The following is a 21,443-nucleotide window of genomic DNA, read 5'->3' on the forward strand; positions in this document are numbered from 1 at the left end:
TAGGAAGTCAGAGTAGGCCCTTCAAGCTTACTTGCCACTTGATATGATCATAGCTGATCACCCAACTCAGTCCCTGTTTCTGCTTTTGGATTTTTAATCCTTGTAGCAGTAAGAACTAGGGTTACAGTAAGAGATCCACAACCCAAAGACCCTTCATCCCATCAAGTCTGTTCCAGTCAAATACAACCAGCCAACTATTCTAATATCATTTTCCAGCCCTTAGCACTTAATCTTTATGCCTTGGCATTGTAAGTCTACATCTAAATTCTTCTGAAACATTACCCATGTTTCTGTCTCTATCCTTTCAGGCAGTGAGTTTCAGTTTCCCCTTACCATCCAAGTGAAACCGTTTCCCTCACATCTCCTCAAAATCTCCTGTCCCTTTCTTGAAACTAATGCCCTCTGCTCAATGGTCCTTTCACCAAGGAGATAGCTAACTCCTTGTAAAAATTCAATGGTTTGTCCTCAACCCCTTTCTGTGGCAGCGAATTCCCCACGCTCTGGGTGAACAAAGTTAAAAATCACACAACACCAAGTCATAATCCATCAGGTTCATCTGGAAACAACAGCTTGTGTGCTTTTTAACTAAGGGGAAAGTGAGGTCTGCAGATGCTGGAGATCAGAGCTGAAAATGTGTTGCTGGAAAAGCGCAGCAGGTCAGGCAGCATCCAGGGAACAGGAGAATCGACGTTTCGGGCATAAGCCCTTCTTCAGGAATGAGGAAAGTTTGTCCAGCAGGCTAAGATAAAAGGTAGGGAGGAGGGACTTGGGGGAGGGGCGTCGGAAATGAACTCGGATTTCACCAGTTTCCTCATTTCCCCTCCCCCCTACCTTGTCTCAGTCAAATCCATTGAATTCAGCACCGCCTTCCTAACCTGCAATCTTCTTCCCGACCTCTCCGCCCCCACCCCAGTCTGACCTATCACCCTCACCTTGACCTCGTTCCACCTATCACATTTCCGACGCCCCTCCCCCCAGTCCCTCCTCCCTACCTTTTATCTTAGCCTGCTGGACAAACTTTCCTCATTCCTGAAGAAGGGCTTATGCCCGAAACGCCTAGTCTCCTGTTCCCTGGATGCTGCCTGACCTGCTGCGCTTTTCCAGCAACACATTTTCAGCTGCTTTTTAACTAAGTCCACCCCAGTCTAACACTGGCACCTCCACAGCTCTGGCTGAGGATATTTCTCCTTATCTCAGTCTGAAACTGTGTAGTCCATATCCTTAGAAGCAGGGAGCATAGTTTCAGAATAAGATGTTTAAGATGGAGATGAGGAGGAATTTCATCTCTGAAAGGGTCACCTTTGGAATTCTCTCCCTCAGTGAGTAGAGAGCCATTGAATATATTTGAGGCTGATTTAGACAGTGCTTTTTGATTCAAGGTCCTGATGGAGGCAGGCAGGTAGACTTGAGGACATGATCAGATGAGCCGTGGACCTTATTGAATGGTGGGCCAGGATCAATGGGCCAAATGGCCTGCTCACCTGCTCATGTTTAAGCTCACATGCCCCCCACATTCTCGTGATAAGCTGCATTGATCTTCACCACAACCCACCTTCCCATGCCATGCGAGTGTACTCCTTGTTTACCCAGAGTGATGATCCTTGACCTTTGGGTCAAAACCCAACTGCGTTCCCCAACTGCCTGTTCCTACTTTCTTCGATGCACGTTGGACCAGGTGTGGTTCAATGCCCCAGAGGTCAATTTTTAACTCCCATCTGGGAGAGCCGTCCCACCCCATCTGGACTTACATTTGAGAGAAGCCTTTGGCCTCCAGCCAAGTCTTGACTTCACTTGGGGACGAATTGTAGTCCAGAGGGACGGAGGTGTCAAGGGTCTTCTGCACCTGGAAGGACTTTTGCTGTGCTGTTCTGCCATTGGCAATCCTCAATAAGAGTTCTTCATTCATGACGTTAATCTGGGCATGACGCTCTGAGGAAGCAACATGCAATGTTCAGTTAGACCTGGTTAGACAACACTGGAAAACATTGCTGTACTTGTTGGTCTCTCTACTTTTTCTATTAAGCAAGACCAAATCCACACTCAATACCAAACTGCGTTGTTCACTGAACTCAACTGAGGTCACAGTGGAGCCCCTCTTTGTCACCACATTCACCGCCACCACACTCACCGCCACCACACTAAAGTGTTACGGTGCAGAAGGCCGCCTTTGGGCCCATCACGCCTATACCAGCTCTTTAAGTGAGCATCATTGCCTCGTGCCAACCTCCTGTCTTCTTTCCCCCATCCCCTTGCCCATTATTTCGGTGCAAGCTATCATCCAAGCTCCACTATAAGACTCGAACCTGCCCCCACCAGGCCGTGCATTCCATACCCTACCTACTCGCTGGGAGAGACTAACTCCAGTCTACCCCCATCATGGTGGTTTCTTATTCTCGCGATAGCTGTGCGCACCATCTACAGGATACCCCGCAGCAACTCATCAAGGTTTCTTAGACAGCACCTTCCAAACCCATAACCTCGGGTGTCTGGAAGGATACCAGCGCATCTGAACACTCCTACCTGCAAGACCCCCTCTAACCTGCGCACCGTCCTGACTTGGAATTAAACCGCTGTTCCTGCGCAGTCACTGGTTTAACATCTCGAGAATCACTCCCAAACAGCACTGAGAGTGAACTCATGGGCTGCAGCAGTTCAAGAACAAAGGACAATACAGCACAGGCCCTTCAAGCCTGAGCTGACACATTCTGCCCTTCCATACCGTCTTCACTTACAGGATCCATTAGGATTAGAATTAGAACCCCTACAGTATGGAAACAGGCCATTCAGCCCAACAAGTCCACACCGACCCTCCAAAGAGTAACCCAGACCCATTCCCCTACATTTACCCCTGCCTAATGCACCTAACCTACACATCCCAGAACACCATGCGGCAATATATCATGGTAGGAGAAAGTGAGGACTGCAGATACTGGAGATCAGAGCTGAAAGATGTGTTGCTGGAAAAGCGCAGCAGGTCAGGCAGCATCCTGAAGAAGGGCTTATGCCCCAAATGTCGATTCTCCTGCTCCTTGGATGCTGCCTGACCTGCTGCGCTTTTCCAGCAACACATTTTTCGGCAATATATCATGGCCAATTCACCCTAACCTGAATGTCTTTGGAGCATGAGGGGAAACCAGAGCACACAGAGAAATGCACGCAGACACGGGGAGAATGTGCAAACTCCACACAGACTGTTGCCTGAGGCTGGAATCAAATCTGGGTTCCTGGTGTTGTGAGGCAGCTGTGCGAACCACTGAGCCACTGTGCCACCACCACCTGTGCCTGTCTATTTCCTTTTTATTCATGCATCCGTCCAGGTGCTACTTGAATGCAGTTATCTGTGCCTGTTTCCACCTCCTCCGCTGGCAGCGCGTTCCAAGCACTCACTACCCTCTGTGTGAAAAACATGCCTCGCACATCTCTCCCCTCCCCTACCCTGAATTTGAACTGTTGTCCCTTAGTAATTCCCTCCACCCTGGGTAAAAGCCTCACACTTTCCTCTGCTATTCACAACTTTACAAACTTCTATCAGGATACCCCTCAACCTCTGCATTCCAGTGAGATCAAACCCTGTCTCTCCAACCTTTCATCATCGCTAAAAAACCCCATACCAGGCAACATCCTTGATATCCTTTTCTGTACCCTGTCCAAAGCATCCACACCCTCCTGGTCCTGTGGTGACCAGAACTGGGTATGAGAAAGTAGCTCATTCCCACCTTCTTAAGGGACTCTGCGGGCAGCTAATAAATGCAGGACCAGTTGGGAATCCTCAAAAAAACAATGGAAACAGTAACTTGTCAGATGTTGCTGTATAATTTATTCACCCCTTCGGGGTCTGGCCTGGGATTCCATTGGGGGGGGAACCTCAGTCTACAGCCTATAATTGTAGACTTTGTCTTAAATTCTCTCCTTCTCAGTTCTTTTTTACGACACAATGGTGGAAGAATTGTTGTTCTCAACTTTTTATTTCTTTAGTTTTCTCGTTTATTCGTATGATTTTGAAGGTTGTAATGCTGCACTTCTTATTTTTTAAGTTTTTAAATTCTCTTCCTAAGAATTTCTACTGAGCTACCTCAGCAACTTTGTCGCTACGGCGACGCTGTAAGTGACAACTTGTAAACTTTTCACTGCACTCATGTGAGTACATGTGACAATAAATCTAATTGTAATTCCTGATTTGATTGAATTTATTATTATCACATGTACCTAAGTGCAGTGAAAAGTTTTTGTTTTGCGAGTAGTAAACGGTGGCACAGTGGTTAGCACTGCTGCTTCACAGACCAGAGACCTGAGTTCAATTCCCACCTCAGGCGACCCTCTGTGTGAAGTTTGCACATTCTCCCCGTGACTGCGTGGGTTTCCTCCAGGTGCTCCGGTTTCCTCCCACAGTCCAAAAATGTGCAGGTTGGGTGAATTGGCCAGGCTAAATTGCCCGTAGTGTTAGGTGAAGGAGTAAATGTAGGGGAATGGGTCTGGGTGGCTTGCGCTTTGGCGGGTCGGTGTGGACTTGTTGGGCCAAAGGGCCTGTTTCCACACTGTAAGTAATCTAATCTAATCAGATCATAACATACAAGCACCCACAGGTCAGAGGGTGATTGAACAGAGAGGGCCGTACAAAGTCCATTCTGGTACAACGCACTTGTTCTGTTCTCGTGTGATCTCACGTCATAACAAGATCGCTCAGTAGCCGCGCCCTTTAAACTAATGGGGACAGCATTGTGTTACAGCCAATACAGTAAGGCAAGTTCACAGCCTCCAAACAAAGGCCTAAATTCTTCAATCGCATTAAAGCCAATTTGTGTTGAAGAAACACGCATTTTAAGTTCATATTGCAGAATTAGAACATTCAGCCCATTGAGTCTGTGCTGGCATTCGATCATGGCTGATATGCTCCTCATCCCCATTTCCCCCTTCTCTCCATATCCCTTCAACCCATTGCCAATTAAAAATCTGTCTAACTCCTCCTAAAAGTTATTCCCTGTCCCAGCCTCCACCGCACTTCGGGGGAATGAATTCCACAGATTCACAGCCCTTTGGGAGAAATAGTTTATCTGCAACTCTGGTTTAACTTTGCCAAGCCTTATCCTAAGATTATGACCTCCCGTCCTAGAATGCTCCCCCCCCCCCCCCCCCCCCCCCCCCCCACCAAGAGGAAGCATCCACTGCACGTCTATTTTAACCACACCTTTTATCAATTTGATCTCCCCTCATTCTTCGAAATTCCAGAGAGTATAGGCCTGAAACTTATAGCAGAACTGACTCAGCAAAGTTACAGTGACACAGGAGGTGTACAAAATTCTAGTTCTACTCAGGAACACAGCGAGTTGAATTACATAAAGACAGGAGTGGTTTATTCCAAATGACAAAATAAAAACAAGCAACCGAGGCGATAATGGTGTCATTCCAGGAATGTTTTGTCACTGACCTCTCTCTTTTTGAGTCACGCCGAGATTCTCAGGGTTCGAGTCCCAGCTAACCTGTTCGGGGTGGGGTTGGCTCACCCTTTTCGGGAGGGTGGGGGGTGGGGTGCCTTTCGGAGTTTGTCTCCCCTGCAACACACGAAGAAACCCTGAATGCCGTCGTTTTGGAACGTCGGGAAATCAGCAGCGGAATTCTCCCAGGATTGGCACAAACACACGGGAATGCTGGCAGATTCAATCCAAGCCTCCCAACCCCGGCTTTTCGATTCCTCTTTTAAAATCCAGAGGAACCTCAATTATCCAAGGACATGGGCAGCGAGTATTTCATTTGGTGAATCGAATTCCGGATGATCGAATGCCGGACAACATAGTTTAGCCGAGCATCGGGACCTTGCGGTCTTGCCGGATAATCCGATATTTGGATAATTGAATGCTGGATAATGGAGGCTCCTCGGCATTTTTCACACTGGTTCCCGTGAATTAAAAGAAGGCAGGCGATCGCATTCAAATAGCACCTTACATGGCCCTCGGGCAGTGCTGCCGAGCCAACGGAAGGCCCTTGGAGGTATAGCCACTGTTGCAGTGTAGACAAACACCAATTTGAGCACAGCAGGATCCCACAATCAGCAATGAATAGTGGCTTAAGGGTTGTCCACTACTTTGGTGGGAGTTGCCTTGCTCTTCTGCCAATGGTGTTGTGCAATCCCTTTCTTCCACCAACTACTGTTTAACATTCTACTAAATAAAAATCTTCCCTCCTCCATACTGACAGAGCAGGCTCAGCCTAGATTTTAGCTCACTATGTTCCCCCCGAGGCGGGACTTGAAGAAAAACCTGTGAGTTTAGAGAGAACAATGTTGCCCCCTGAACACGGGTCACATCAACAGAGGCTCATCACTGCTGGAATATTGCGTGCAATTCCGGTCTCCTTCCTATCGGAAAGATGTTGTGAAACTTGAAAGGATTCAGAAAAGATTTACAAGGATGTTGCCAGGGTTGGAGGATTTGAGCTACAGGGAGAGGCTGAACAGGCTGGGGCTGTTTTCCCTGGAGTGTCAGAGGCTGAGGGGTGACCTTATAGAGGTTTACATAATTATGAGGGACATGGATAGGGTAAATAGGCAAAGTCTTTTCCCTGGGGTCAAGGAGTTCAGAACTAGAGGGCATAGGTTTCGGGTGAGAGGGGAAAAAAAATGAGACCTAAGGGACAATGTTTTCACGCAGCGGGTAGTACGGGTATGGAATGAGCTGCCAGAGGAAGTGGTGGAGGCTGGTACAATTGCAACATTTAAGAGGCATTTGGATGGGAAAGGTTTGGAGGGATATGGGCCGGGTACTGGCAGGTGGGACTAGATTGGGTTGGGATATCTGGTCAGCATGGACGGGTTGGACCGAAGGGTCTGTTTCCAAGCTGTACATCTCTATGACTCTATAAGTGGAGGACTGCAGTATATTGAAAACCGCAGGGTTATTAGGAAGGGTCTGATCAACTGTGCTTTCTCTCCACAAATGACCTGCTGAGCTTTTCCAGAAATTCCTATTTTTGTTTCCGATTTACAGCATCTGCAGGTCTTTTGGTTTTTATTTATGCATTTTGTCTATTTGAGCCAAACACATGTGCCAGCAGAGGGAGTTTGTGATGAGGAGATGTCAATCTTTAACAGCATGTGCAGGCCAAATTCTAACCATTCCTGGGTGAGAATGTAACTTTGTCAGGCAATTTGGACGGTTAGACATAACAAAAACTATCTAGAGGAAAGTGAAAAGCTGAGACAAAATACAGGAGAAAGACTGAGAGATGCTGAAGAGTTTTTACTGGGACTAATTTCCAGACTAGCCTCAGGATAAGAACAGCTCTAGAACCTAGAACATTACAGCGCAGTACAGGCCCTTCAGCCCTCGATGTTGGACCGACCTGTGGAACCAATCTGAAGCCCATCTAACCCACACTATTCCATCACCATCCATATGTTTGAGAGGTCTGGCTGTGGTGTTTGTTACCTTGTGCACTTCTGCATATACAGATGAACTGTCAACGACATCCTGGGCAGGAACAGGCTCCAGGATATTGAAGGGGACATAACCAACCTGCCCGCTCTGATTCTGCACCTTCCACCACCGCTTGGAATTGTCCAACACCTGGAGAGAGAAAGATCGACGTCAAGCATAGAACGCCACCTTTTGTGAGTTCCCCTCCAAGCCACTCACCATCCTGACTCGGAAATATGTCACCACTCTTTCTATGTCACCGGAATTCACTCCCCAAGCAGAAATGTGGGTACACCTATAGGACATACGATTCAAGAAGGCAGCTCACCACCACCTTCTCACGGGTAATTAAGGATGGCAATACATTCTGGCCTAGCCAGTGACTTCCATGACCAGGAGTGAGTGGGATAGAACAAACGAGTTGGTTAGTCATGAGAGGGAAGACCTTACCGGCCTCCTCTGTGATACAGCACCAATAGATGACCATATTCATGATGAAGGCCTTATGCCCGAAAAGCCGACTCTCCTGGATGCCACCTGACCTGTCTGTGCTTTTCCAGCGTCACCCTTTCTGACTCTGACTCTCCAGCATCTGCAGTCCTCTCTTCCTCCCAATGGATGACCAAACCCGCTTCCAATGATAGGTCATAGGAGTAGGCCACTTGGCCCTTTTAAAAGCCTGCTTGCCCATGCAATTTGAACACTGTAGGCTGTTCAACCTGCTTCTCAACATATTTCTTTGCCACCTCGTGCCATGTTAAAGAGTAATGGCATGATTCCTTCAATCGTTCGCTAATTACAATATAATCATATTTGACCCAGTTCGAATCCCACCGCGGAGTTTGAATCCAATAAAAGTCCAGAATTAAGAATCCAATGATGACCATGAATCCATTGTTGGTTGTTGTAAAACCCCATCCAGTTCACTAATGTCCTTTAGGGAAGGAAATGGCCGTCCTTACCTGGTCTGGCCTACATGTGACTCCAGACCGAGTAAGAATGGCAGTTTCCTTCTCTAAAGGACGTTAGTCAACCCCAATCTGGGGTTGACTTGTAAATGCCCTCTGGGCAATTAGAGATGGGCAATAAATGTTGGCCTATTCTCATGAATGAATAAAAAGTATGTTTTCCTTTCATCAACCTCCTCGGTCAGTGCTCAGTAAGCAGAAGCTATCTAAGAATCACAGAGTTGTGCAACATAGAAACACGCCCTTCGGTCCAACTTGTCCATGCCCACCAGATATCGTAAATTAATCTGGTCCCATTTGCCAGCACTTGGCCCATATCCCTCTAAAACCTTCCTATTCATATACCCATCCAGATTTGTAACTGTACCAGCCTCCACCACTTCCTCTGGCAGCTCATTCCATCCACGCACCACCCTCTGTGTGAAATCATTGCCCTTGGGACACTTCTAATCCCCTCTCACCTTAAACCTGGAGGAGGGGCGCAGGTGGGGGGAAGCTAGAGGGGCTGAATGGCCTCCTTCTATCAGCCCCTTCCATTGAAAGGACTCAAACTGGTGAACTCACTTCGACCATTTCTCCAGACAACACAGAGAGCTCGTTACTGTTCCGGGCCACAAAGTCGTAGCTGCATTTCATCGGTTTGTTCTCCACGTTGTGAGTCCTGAAGGAAGAAGATTGACACTGTCAAGACTGCGTCCTTTTTGCATTTGTGTTTTTTTAATGCCATGGACTGAAATAACTGTGTACAGTATATTTTAAAACCTGATGATTGCCACATGGTTTGGAAGCAAGAAATGCGATCCTCACTGTGAACACTGTTTGCACAGTTACGGGTCATGGCAATGTCTGCAGACGAGCTGGGCTCAAGGAGCTGCCTGCGAATGGGGCATTAGTCAGCAAACAAGAAGGTTTATGGACCAGTGATTGATTCTCAGCTTTCGGAACAGCTTCAGAGTCAAAACAAAACACAGAGAGAAACCGTCAACTAGCCATTCTCTACAGTAAGCCACTTGAAGTTTAAGGTGTGATACGGTATCTCTATGTGTTCAGCGGTTGCTGAAGGCTTTTAATTGATAAAGTCATAGAGATCTTACAAGTGAATGAGCCACCCTGTGACTTTTGCAAACCAGTGGAAGTATTTCAGAACAGGCAGGCTGAGAAGAAAACTTCTGATCAGCAAGAAACAATTCACAAGACCTTGTGAACGAAGGCACCTGAGCTGGTTTCTCAGTGTGGCTGGTTTGAATCCTCATGGGTTGGTGGCATTTCTGAGGGACGCGTTGAGGATGCCCATGAAGCATTTTCCTGCCCTCTGAGCAACTGCTTGTCAGGACACGGCCTGGAGCTTGGAGCTTGGTTTCGGACGGTAAGATAAGGTGGCAGCAGTGAGGAGGGGTGGGGCATGGTGGTTGGCATGGCAGGTGAAATCAGAGTCTGACGTCAATCATTAACAAGTGGAGCTGGCACTAAGGGAGGATTTGATTGGCCACTTACGAGCTATTCAGCCCACTGAGTCTCTGCTAATCCTACAGGATAGTGGTAAGCAGTGCTGTCTCTGCTTCAACACCAACCCACATGCAAGCTCGCACTTTGAGTGTTCCCTCTATCAGAAGAAAGAATGGTCTCTTCCCAACTTAGTTTTGCCTGTGGCAGTGGTTCTTTTGGTCAATAGAAGGGCCTGGATATTAGACAGCACCCACCTTGAGTGATTGCCACCCCTCTCTGCGGCATTTCCTAAGAAAATCATGGATGTGGGTTTCACTGGCTGGGCCCAGCATTTATTGCCCGTCCCTAGTTGCCCCTTGAGAAGGTGGAGGTGAGCTGCCTCCTTGAACCACTGCAGTCCATCTGATGTGGGTTGACTCACAATGCCCTTAGGGAGGGAATTTCAGAAATTTGACCCAGCGACAGTGAGGGAACAGCGATATATTTCCAAGTCAGGAAGGTGAGTGACTTGGAGGGGAACTTGCAGGGGGTGGTGTTCCCATGGATCTGTTGCCCTTGTCCCTTTAGTGGGGATGGGGCGGGGTGAAATGGGGAGGGAGGGTTCAGGTCGTGAGTTTGAAAGGCACTGCCAAATAAGTCCTGATTTACAGAATCAGAGACTATTAAAGCATGGAAAGAGACCCTTTGGCCCATCAAGTGGTTGTGGGTTTGGAAGATGCTGTCCAAGGAGCTCAGCGTGAATCCTGGTGGTACACAATGCTGGAGTTGGCGATGGGGGGGTGGGGTGGAGCAGATGTTTGTGAACGTGACTGAATTTATTGAGCTCCATCATCATTGTGGACAGTCAGTCAGTTACAGGGCTCTGAGGCTAATGTGGGCCTCGCTGTAACCCTGGGTGGCGGGGGGGAGGTGCAAAGGGGGGAGCTTGAGGATTTCATGCAGCAGATACTGCAGCACTACAGCCAAGATAACCAACTCTCTGGCCCTGAGGCCTCTCAACAGAGCCACCCTTCCTCAGGGGTCTGTGTACAGGGCCTAGCGGGAACTACAAGCCAGTTCAGGAGCTCCAAGGTTTAAGCGTCCCCCAGGGCCTTTCCCTCATCCGGACATCTCCACAATTACTTTCACCCAGATCACAGGTGGTTCTGATCTAGTGCGATAGTTCTGTTCTCGTGCGATCTCGCGTTATAGAAAAATCGCACAATAGCCGCCCTATTTAAACCAGCAGGGCTGGATTCACTTTATAGCGAACACAGGTTAAGGAAAGGTCACTCCCTGCAAATAAAAGTCTAAATTCTTCAATTGCCAATTCACGTTGAAGAAACACACATTTACAGCAGAACTAGCTATTTCCCTTTATAAATGACACTCTTGTCATCACGGTACACTTGGAGACAGAAACTCCGCGTGTAAAGCTAACATTTTCAAAGTCAGTCTGAGCCAACAGTTGCTCAGCTGTTTCCAGCTGAGGTATTCAGTTAAGAGGTACTTACCCATTGCTCTGTTTCACAGGGGCAGTTTGTGAGCCTGATTGCTGGAATAAAACAGATGTAAGGATTAAGAAAGTCAATAAACATCAGGGCTGAGCACACTCTGAGCTGACCAGACAAATATCAGTCAAAAAGACACTTGCCTCAACGTAATATATCTAACATTTTTGACTCTGGACTGTTTTGTCTGGAAATTCAAACCAAAAGTAAATTTACAGAATACTGGATATCCAGAATGAAAGCTGAGTACATACTGGAAATATCTGCAGGTCAGGCAACATCTTAATGGCAAGACAGACATTTTAACATTATGAGCTGACACTGTCTCTTCAGATCTGAAGAATTAGACTCAAAACCTTAACGTTGTTACTGTCTCTGCAAACCCTGCTGTGTTTTATCAATATTTCCTTCATTTTGGGACGTTGTAAAGAGAGGTGACGGTCTAAGGCCTACTGGAAGATGCCTTCAGTAAGTTTAGTGATTTTATTTTATTTATTCATTTGTAGGATGAGGGCATCTCTGGATAGGCCCAGCATTTATTGGTCATAGGGCAGTTAAGAGTCAACCACATTTCTGTGGGTCTGGAGTCACATGTAGGCCAGACAGACGTTTCCCGTCCCAAAAGGACATTAGTGAACCAGATGGGTTTCTCCAACAATTGACAATGAATTCATTATCATTATTAAACTCTTCATTCCACAAATTTATTGAAGTCAAATTCCACCAATGGCTCTGGCGGGATTTGAACCCACGTCCCCAGAGTTTCAGGGTTAACTGTCCAGTGATAACACCACAAGGCCATCGCCTCCCCACGTTGGAATGAGGTCAGCCAGATGTACCTTGCAGAGTCTGAGCTCCCTGACTGGGGCTGTTAACCTGGTCCAATCGGGGAATGTGGTGCCGGAAAAGCACAGCCGGTCAGGCAGCATCTGAGGAACAGGGGAGCCCACGTTTCCAGCAGACGCCTTTCATCCTGATGAAGAGCTTATGCCCGAAACATCAACTCTCCTGCTCCTTGGACGTTGCTGACCTGTTGAGCTTTTCCAGCGGCACACTTTATGACTCCAGCATCTGCAATCCTCACTTTCTTTCAATCAGGGACCCCTGACTGACACAAAAGGGTGAAAGTCAGGGACATATTGAACCACTGAAGTGGTGAGAGGCAGTGCCATTGTCAAAATCTGTACATTGGTAAATAAAAGGTGATTGGTAATGGGATGTCACAGCGTCTGAAGAGTTATTATACTCCTGGCTGTCTAGCTGGGAGAACTAGCCACTCCCCTTTCATTGTACAAATGTTTTTATAAACTTGAAAGCCTTCTGCCTGAGGCAATATCTGTTAGCTATAATCAAATTGACCCTAAAACCCTTCAAACCTAGACCTCCCAGAGTCTCTGTGTTTACAAAACCTCTGAAAAAAAAACCCAGCCTTGTTAAAGGAGCTTAAAAACGTGTTGCTGGAAAAGCGCAGGTCAGGCAGCATCAAAGGAACAGGAGAATCGACGTTTCAGGCATAAGCCCTTCTTCAGGATTGAGGAGGGTGTGTCAAGCAGGCTAAGATAAAAGGTAGGGAGGAGGGACTTGGGGGAGGGGCGTTGGGAATACGATAGGCGGAAGGAGATTAAGGTGAGGGTGATAGGCCAGAGAAGGGGTGGGGGCGGAGAGGTCGGGAATAAGATTGCAGGTCAAGAAGGCGGTGCTGAGTCCGAGGGTTGGGACTGAGAAATGGTGGGGGGAGGGGAAATGAGAAAGCTGGAGAAATCTGCATTCATCCCTTGTGGTTGGAGGTTTCTCCAGCTTTCTCATTCTCCTGTTCCTTTGATGCTGCCTGACCTGCTGTGCTTTTCCAGCAACACATTTTTAAGCTATGATCTCCAGCATCTGCAGTCCTCACTTTCTCCTTGTTAAAGGAGCAGCAACATCACACCTCCCACCGCTATACTGTACAGAAACCTCTTTGTATCTGCATAACCTGATAGTCTCTTCTCTCTCACTAGTCTGTCCAGCCTCCCCTTCACTATATCATCAATATTTGTCATCCCTGCCTGTGGCAGCACTTTCAAACCATTCTCTAACCATTGTTCAATTCGTTGGCAGGTTTAATAATTACCATCTTACATATTTGGTCCCTGCCACCCCCTAACTTTGGGCGGGAGCTGTCATGGGCACAGTGTGGGAGTATCTCTGCTGCTGAGCTCAAAGCACTGAGTTCAAGTCCTGCAGGCCCTGAGAATTGGGGAATGTGCGTTTCCGCTGTGGACAAACATTCCAATGGCAGGCAGAGAGGGCAGGCTTTGCCCCAGGGTTGGGGAGCTCGAAACTAGGGGGCGTACTTTTAAGGTGAGAGGTGAAAGATTCAAGAGTGACCTGAGGGGCAAACCTTTTCACAAAGAGGGTGGTTGGTAGGTGGAATGAGCTGTCAGAGGATGCTGTAGACGCAGATACATTTAAAAGAATTTGGACAGGTGCGTAGGTTAGAAGGTTTGGGAGGGATATGGGCCAAATGGGAACAGTTTAGTTTGGGAAAGCCAGTTGGCCTGGACAAGTTGGGCTGAAGGGTCTGTATCCAAGCTTGAGGTGAGAGTCCTGCAAAGGAATTGTAGTCCTCTATCAACACTCTTTGTAACTCCAGGCTACAACTTGCAGGGGTCAAAGTCTGTGTTAACACAGCAACTGGGCCTCCCTGAGTGAATTGTGACACACTCTTGCCTTAAGTACCATCTAAGATCGAATGTACTTTGATACCACGTGACACCTTTTGAGTTGAGTGAGACCAACCACTAATTGTTCAGAATTTTAAAATCTCAGTGAATTTGACTGTGATACAATGCCAGCATTATCCACCTCTGTAGCTGCTAAGTTTGTACCACACTAATCAGTTCTGTCAATAGCTTTCAGACGATTATTAAAATGAAACTATTAAATGTGGCCAGGTTCTTTACTGGAAAGTACATTTTTGACCCCAGTACAGTGTGAGCTTGATGCTTACCATGTTGAGATACACTACCACTGGGCCCCAGCTAGTGGCAGTGCTGAGCTGAAGAGCCTCTGGTTTCTCAGTCCTGCCACCTGTAGGGAATTACTGGAACTGTAGCCCTAAACGATGAGGATCGCTCTTTCAAGATAAAAGGGATTCGTACAGATGAACCTCGATTAACCGAACAACATGAGCGGGGAGTATTCTGTTTGGATAATCGAATGTTCGGATAATCGAATGTTCGGATAATCGAATGTTCGGATAATCGAATGTTCGGACAATCGAATTCCAGATAACAAAGTTTAGCCAAGCGTCCAGACCTTGTGATCTTGTTCGGATAATCCAAAATGCGGATAATCGATATTCGGATAATCAAGTTTCCTCTGTATTTACATCAAATGTTCCTCAGAAACACCTATCAGGGCAATGTGTACAACAGATTACCCTGGAAAGCTTTATTTCTGTGTGAATTTTAATACCTAAAATAGAACTTGTATTTATATCCCAACTATTGTGTTTCTCAAGAGATCTCAAAGTGATTTAATGGCGAGTCATTGTGAAGGGAACGTGGCAGCAAATTTGCATACAGAAAAATCGCTGAAATAACTGCACAGATGCTGGTATCCCATCACCCAGTCACTCTTTATTTACTTGTGCACAGTACACTGGCAGTGGCCAGTCAGCTCGGAGTCAGTCCTCAACTGACGAGATTCTAATTTCCTAGTTATATTTCTATCTCACCTGAGGAGATTCTGATCTCCTGGTTATCTCCTGGTTATACTATTTTTCCTGTCACTAGGTCACCCTTTATTTACCAGTGCACAGCCAGCTCAGAGTCAGTCCTCAACTGAGGAGATTCTAATCTAGTTATATTTTTTTCTCACCTGAGGAGATTCTAATCTCATGGTTTTATATATATATACATATATATATATATATATATATTCTGTAATATCATTCATTGATACAGTTTCTAAACATGTTCAAAACCTGATATATACCTGTAGAACACAAGCAGTACAAAAACATCGCCCAAGCATTTGTTTCTCCCTGAACATACTCGAGTAAATCTCCTGGTTACATTGGTCAGCCAAGGCTTTCCTGACTGGTCCAGGGTAACAACCCAATCATGGATCTCATAGTCAACAAGGTCCACCTGGGTCCAATCCCTACAATTACATACCCAGCCATGAAGTCAATTTCCAGGGACAGGATCTTCATTTCCCTTTTAATAATTGCAGGGATAGGGTGAGTCAGGGTGGGATGCTTCTCATCGGGTTGGTGTGGACTTGATGGGCCGAATAGCCTGCTTCCACACTGTAAGGATTCTATGATTCCTTTATAGATGAATGGGTGGCACGGTGGCTCAGTGGTTAGCACTGCTGCCTCACAGCGCCAGGGATGTGGGTTCAATCCCAGCCTTGGGCGACTGTCTGAGTGGAGTTTACACATTCCCCTCATGTCTGCGTGGGTTTCCTCCGGTTCCCTCCCACAGTCCAAAATATGCAGGTTAGGGTAAATTGGCCATGGGAAATCGTCCAGGGACGTGCAGGCTAGGTGGGTTAGCCCATGGGAAATGTAGGATACTCGGGGGTTGGGACCTAGTGGAATGCTCTCCAGGCGATTGGTCTGGACTTGATTATATTCCACAATATCATGTGATCACTCACAGCCTCCTCAGGAGAAATATGATGCCTCACATTAATAAACCGTCTCAAAGATGGTGTAGCACTTCCTGACACTGAGTCTCAGGTTGTATTAGATATCCAAGACTCTGATGTGGGACTTGAACTCATGATGCTTTGACTCACAACCTTTCAAAAGGGGAGTGTAAAACAGTCCCTAAAAAGGAGGGGTTTACGCTTGGTGCATAATAACCAGTGAATATGTTTCAACCTGAAGAACGTCTTACATTTAACATTAATTAATTAGATACTTTATTAATTTATTCATTTACACGCACAGTTGCAAATTAGAAACATCAATGTGGATGATGTTCTTAGGACTAACGGGATCAAAGGGGATGAGGAGAAAGTAGGCACAAGGACTGAGTTCATCGAGCACGGAAACAGACCCTTCGGCCCAACCCGTCCATGCTGACCAGGTATCCCAACCCAATCTAGTCCCACCTGCCAGCACCCAGCCCATATCCCTATTCACCAGTTTCCTCATCTCCCCTCCCCCCACCTTATCCCAGTTCCAAACTTCCAGCTCAGCACCACCCTCATGACCTGTCCTACCTGTTCATCTTTCTTCCCACCTATCTGCTCCATCGTCCCCTCTGACCTATCACCTTTATCCCCACCTCCATACAGCTAGCCCCACCCCCTCCTCCCATTTATCTCTCCACCCCCAAGGCTCCCAGCCTCATTCCTGATGAATGGCTTTTGCCTGAAACGTTGATTCTCCTCGGATGCTGCCTGACCAGCTGTGCTTTTCGAGTACCGCACTCCTGGCCCCCATATCCGTCTAAATCCTTCCTATTCATACACCAATCCAGGTGCCTTTTAAATATTGCAATTGTACCAGCCTCCTCCACTTCCTCTGGCATCTCATTCCATACACGTACCACCCTCTGTCAAAAGGTTGCCTCTTAGGTCTATTATAAATCTTTCCCCTCTCACCCTAAACCTATGCCCTCTAGTTGTGGACTCCCCCATCCCAGGGAAAAGACTTTGCCAATTTACCCTATCCATGTCCCTCATGATTTTGTAAACCTCTACAAAGTCACCCGTCAGGCTCCGACGCTCCAGAGAAAATAGCCCCAGCCTGTCCAGCCTCTCCCTACAGCTCAAATCCTCCAACCCTGGCAACATTCCTGTAAATGTTTTCTGAAGCCTTTCAGGTTTCACAACATCCTTCCGACAGGAGTTGGATGATCAGCCATTATCCTATCGAGAGGGGGAGCAGCCTTGAAGGGCCGAATGGCCTACTCCTGCTCCTATTTTCTATGTTTCTCTGTTTCAGGTCACTGCAGCATATAGACCTCAGTGGACCTGACCAAAGAAGACAGTTTTGGGAAGGATCTCAAAGAAGGAGATTGAGCTGGAGAGCTTAGAGGAGGAATTGCAGAGGCCCAGGGAACGGCAGCTGCCAATGGTGAGGCCGTGAAAGCCTTCGTAGGGCCGGAGTGACAGTCTCCCCATGCGTCCGTGTGCGCTTTGAGGCATGGGGACCCACAGTGTGACCCTGAGTAAGGACAGGCCCAATCCAGGACACCTGACAACCATTGCTTTTGGGTTCACTTTATCGTTCAACGATGTTTGTCTTTCTTCATGCAGATGGTATAGAGGGGGATTTCAGGAAAATCGTTTTCACCCAGAGGGTGTTGGGTGGGGTCTGGAATGCACTGCTGGGGAGGGACGTTGAGGTGGGAAACCTCACAACCTTCAAAAAGGGACTTGGATGGGCCCTTGACGTGTCATCACGTTTAAGGCTTTGGGCCTAGGGTTGGAAAGTGGGACTGATGTACTTAGAATCCCTACAGTGTGGAAACAGGCCACTTGACCCAACAAGTCCACACCAACTCTCCGAAGAGTATCCCACCCAGACCCATACCCCTACCCCATTACTGTACAATTTACTCCTGACTAATGCACCTAACTGACACATCCCTGAACACTATGGGCAATTTTCCATGGTCAATCCATCCTAACCTGCACATCTTTGGGCTGTGGGAGGAAACCAGAGCACCTGGAGGAAACCCACACAAACATGGGGAGAATGTGCAAACTGCACACAGACAGTCACCCGAGGCTGGAATCGAACCCGATCTTGTGAGGCAGCAGTGCTAACCATTGAGCCACCGTGCCTCCCCCAGTAGGTGGCAGTATATTTTTGGCAGTACATACTCGATGGGCTGAAGAGCGCCTTCCATCCTGTACGATTCGCTGACTAGTGGCACCGTCTACCACCTGTTACTGTGGCACCATTTGGGCACGGACGAAGCTGAGCAGAGTGATTCTACCTCCAAGGCAGAACTGGTACTGCAGATGGGAAGCTGGCTCAGGCCTAGGAGTACTCCCAGAAGGAGAATGTCTGACTGTTAACCCCCCCCTCCCCAGTCTCTCCTTGCAATCTCTGCCAGTACCCTGCTGCTCCTCTGGCCATGGGCAGTCCCTTTCTTCCGCTGTACATACCTCGGTTACATAGAACATAGAACATAGAACATAGAAGAATACAGCGCAGTACAGGCCCTTCGGCCCTCGATGTTGCGCCGATCCAAGCCCACCTAACCTACACTAGCCCACTATCCTCCCAATGCCTATCCAATGCCCGCTTAAATGCCCATAATGAGGGAGAGTCCACCACTGCTACTGGCAGGGCATTCCATGAACTCACGACTCGCTGAGTAAAGAACCTACCCCTAACATCTGTCCTATACCTACCACCCCTTAATTTAAAGCTATACCCCCTTGTAATAGCTGACTCCATACTTGGAAAAAGATTCTCACTGTCGACCCTATCCAAACCCCTAATCATCTTGTACACCTCTATCAAGTCACCCCTAAACCTTCTTTTCTCCAATGAAAACAACCCCAAGTGCCTCAGCCTTTCCTCATACGATCTTTTTACCATACCAGGCAACATCCTGGTAAACCTCCTCTGCACCCGTTCCAGTGCCTCCACATCCTTCCTATAATATGGCAACCAAAACTGCACACAATACTCCAGATGCGGCCGCACCAGAGTCTTATACAACTGCAACATGACCTCAGTACTCCGGAACTCAATTCCTCTACCAATAAAAGCCAGTACGCCATATGCCTTCTTCACTGCACTATTTACCTGGGTGGCAACTTTCAAAGATCTGTGTACATGGACACCAAGATCCCTCTGCTCATCCACACTACCAAGTATCCGACCATTAGCCCAGTACCCCATCTTTTTATTACTCTTACCAAAGTGAATCACCTCACACTTAGCTACATTGAACTCCATTTGCCACCTTTCTGCCCAGTTTTGCAGCTTATCTCTATCCCGCTGTAACCTGCCATATCCTTCCTCACTATCTACAACTCCTCCGACTTTCGTATCATCTGCAAACTTGCTCACCCAACCTTCTAACCCCTCTTCCAGGTCATTTATAAAAATGACAAACAGCAATGGTCCCAAAACACCGCTAGTGACGGCACTCCAAGATGAACCTTTGCCATCAACTACTACCCTCTGTCTTCTTCCAGCCAGCCAACTCCTAATCCAAATCTCCAACTCACCCTCAATGCCATACCTCCGTATTTTTTGCAGTAGTCTACAATGGGGAACCTTATCAAACGCCTTACTAAAATCCATATACACCACATCTACCGCTTTCCCCTCGTCCACCTCCTTAGTCACCTTCTCAAAGAATTCAATAAGGTTTGTGAGGCACGACCTGCCCTTCACAAAACCATGCTGACTATCCTTGATCACATTATTCCTATCCAGATGTTCATAAATCCTATCCCTTACAATTCTCTCTAAGATTTTGCCCACAACAGAAGTGAGACTCACCGGCCTATAGTTACTAGGGTTATCCCTACTCCCCTTCTTGAACAAGGGAACCACATTTGCTAGCCTCCAATTCTCTGGCACTACTCCTGTAGACAATGAGGACATAAAAATCAAGGCCAATGGCTCTGCAATCTCCTCCCTTGCTTCCCAGAGAATCCTAGGATAAATGCCATCAGGCCCAGGGGACTTATCTATTTTCACCTTTTCCAGAATTTCCAACACCTCTTCTCTACATACCTCAAAGCCATCCATTCTACTTAATCGTGACTCAGTACTCACATTGACAACAATGTCCTGTTCCTGATTGAATACTGACGAAAAGTATTCATTCAGTGTCTCCCTAATCTCTTCAGCCTCCACACGCAACTTCCCACTACTATCCTTGACTGGACCTATTCCTACCCTAGTCATTCTTTTATTCCTGACATACCTATAGAAAGCCTTAGGGTTTTCCCTAATCCTACCAACTAAGGACCTTTCATGTCCCCTCCTTGCTGCTCTTAGCTCTCTCTTCAGGTCCTTCCTGGCTACCTTATAACTCTCAATCGCCCCAATTGAACCTTCACGCCTCATCTTTACATAGGCCGCCCTCTTCCCTTTAACAAGGGATTCCAATTCCTTATTAAACCACGGCTCCCTCACACGACCCTTTCCTCCCTGCCTGACAGGTACATACTTATCAAGGACACTCAATAGTTGCTCCTTGAACAAGCTCCACATATCAATTACACCCTTGCCTTGAAGCTTACTTTTCCAAGCCACACATCCTAAGTCATGCCTCACCGCATCATAATTTCCCTGCCCCCAGCTATAACTCTTGCCCTGTAGTGCACACTTATCCCTCTCCATCACTAGAGTAAAAGTCACCGAATTGTGGTCACTGTCCCCAAAGTGCTCACCTACCTCTAATTCTAACACCTGGCCTGGTTCATTACCCAGAACCAAATCCAGTATGGCCTCACCTCTTGTTGGCCTATCTACATATTGTGTCAGAAAACCCTCCTGCACACATTGGACAAACACTGACTCATCTAACGAACTTGAGCTATAGCTTTCCCAATCAATATCAGGAAAGTTAAAGTCCCCCATAACAACCACCCTATTACTTTCACTCTTCTCTTGAATCATCCTCGCAATCCTTTCTTCTACGTTTCTAGGACTATTAGGAGGCCTGTAAAAAACTCCTAACAGGGTAAGCTCACCTTTCCTATTCCTAACCTCAGCCCAAACTACCTCAGATGGGGAGTCTTCATCCATCGTCCTTTCCACAGCTGTAATACTATCTTTGACAAGCAATGCCACACCTCCCCCTCTTTTACCCCCACCTCTGACCCTACTAAAACATTTAAACCCTGGAACCTGCAACAGCCAATCCTGTCCCTGTTCTAGCCATGTCTCCGTAATAGCCACAACATCGAAGTCCCAGGTACCAACCCACGCTGCAAGTTCACCTACCTTATTTCGTATACTTCTTGCATTGAAGTATACACATTTCAAGCCACTTTCCTGTTTACAGGCACCCTCCTTTGAAATTGATGCCATGTTCCTAACCTCCCTACACTCCAGGTCCTGCACCCTAAAGCTACAGTCTGGGTTCCCATGCCCCTGCAGAGTTAGTTTAAAACACCCCCAAGAGCACTAGCAAACCTCCCGTCAAGGA

The 21,443-nt window shown here is 47.2% G+C and overlaps 1 protein-coding gene across 4 annotated transcripts in view; it reads right to left on the reverse strand.

The window, feature by feature from the left end:
• The window catches only part of LOC122542187 (epidermal growth factor receptor kinase substrate 8-like protein 1), a 104,817-nt gene that overhangs the window by 7,470 nt on the left and 75,904 nt on the right, over positions 1-21,443 (reverse strand). For all 4 annotated transcript variants that reach the window (XM_043679636.2, XM_087978266.1, XM_043679637.2 and 1 more), the window contains 5 exons: positions 11,317-11,357; positions 8,942-9,038; positions 7,422-7,559; positions 5,426-5,549; positions 1,749-1,929 (listed from right to left, as the gene is read on the reverse strand). In XM_043679636.2, the coding sequence (XP_043535571.2) occupies positions 1,749-1,929; positions 5,426-5,549; positions 7,422-7,559; positions 8,942-9,038; positions 11,317-11,357 (581 nt within the window). The remainder of the gene's footprint in view (positions 1-1,748; positions 1,930-5,425; positions 5,550-7,421; positions 7,560-8,941; positions 9,039-11,316; positions 11,358-21,443) is intronic.

The sequence above is a fragment of the Chiloscyllium plagiosum genome, unplaced genomic scaffold (genome assembly GCF_037043375.1).
Source record: "Chiloscyllium plagiosum isolate Xiang-an unplaced genomic scaffold, Cpla_swu_hap1 HiC_scaffold_33, whole genome shotgun sequence".
Classification (NCBI taxonomy): Eukaryota; Metazoa; Chordata; class Chondrichthyes; order Orectolobiformes; family Hemiscylliidae; genus Chiloscyllium; species Chiloscyllium plagiosum.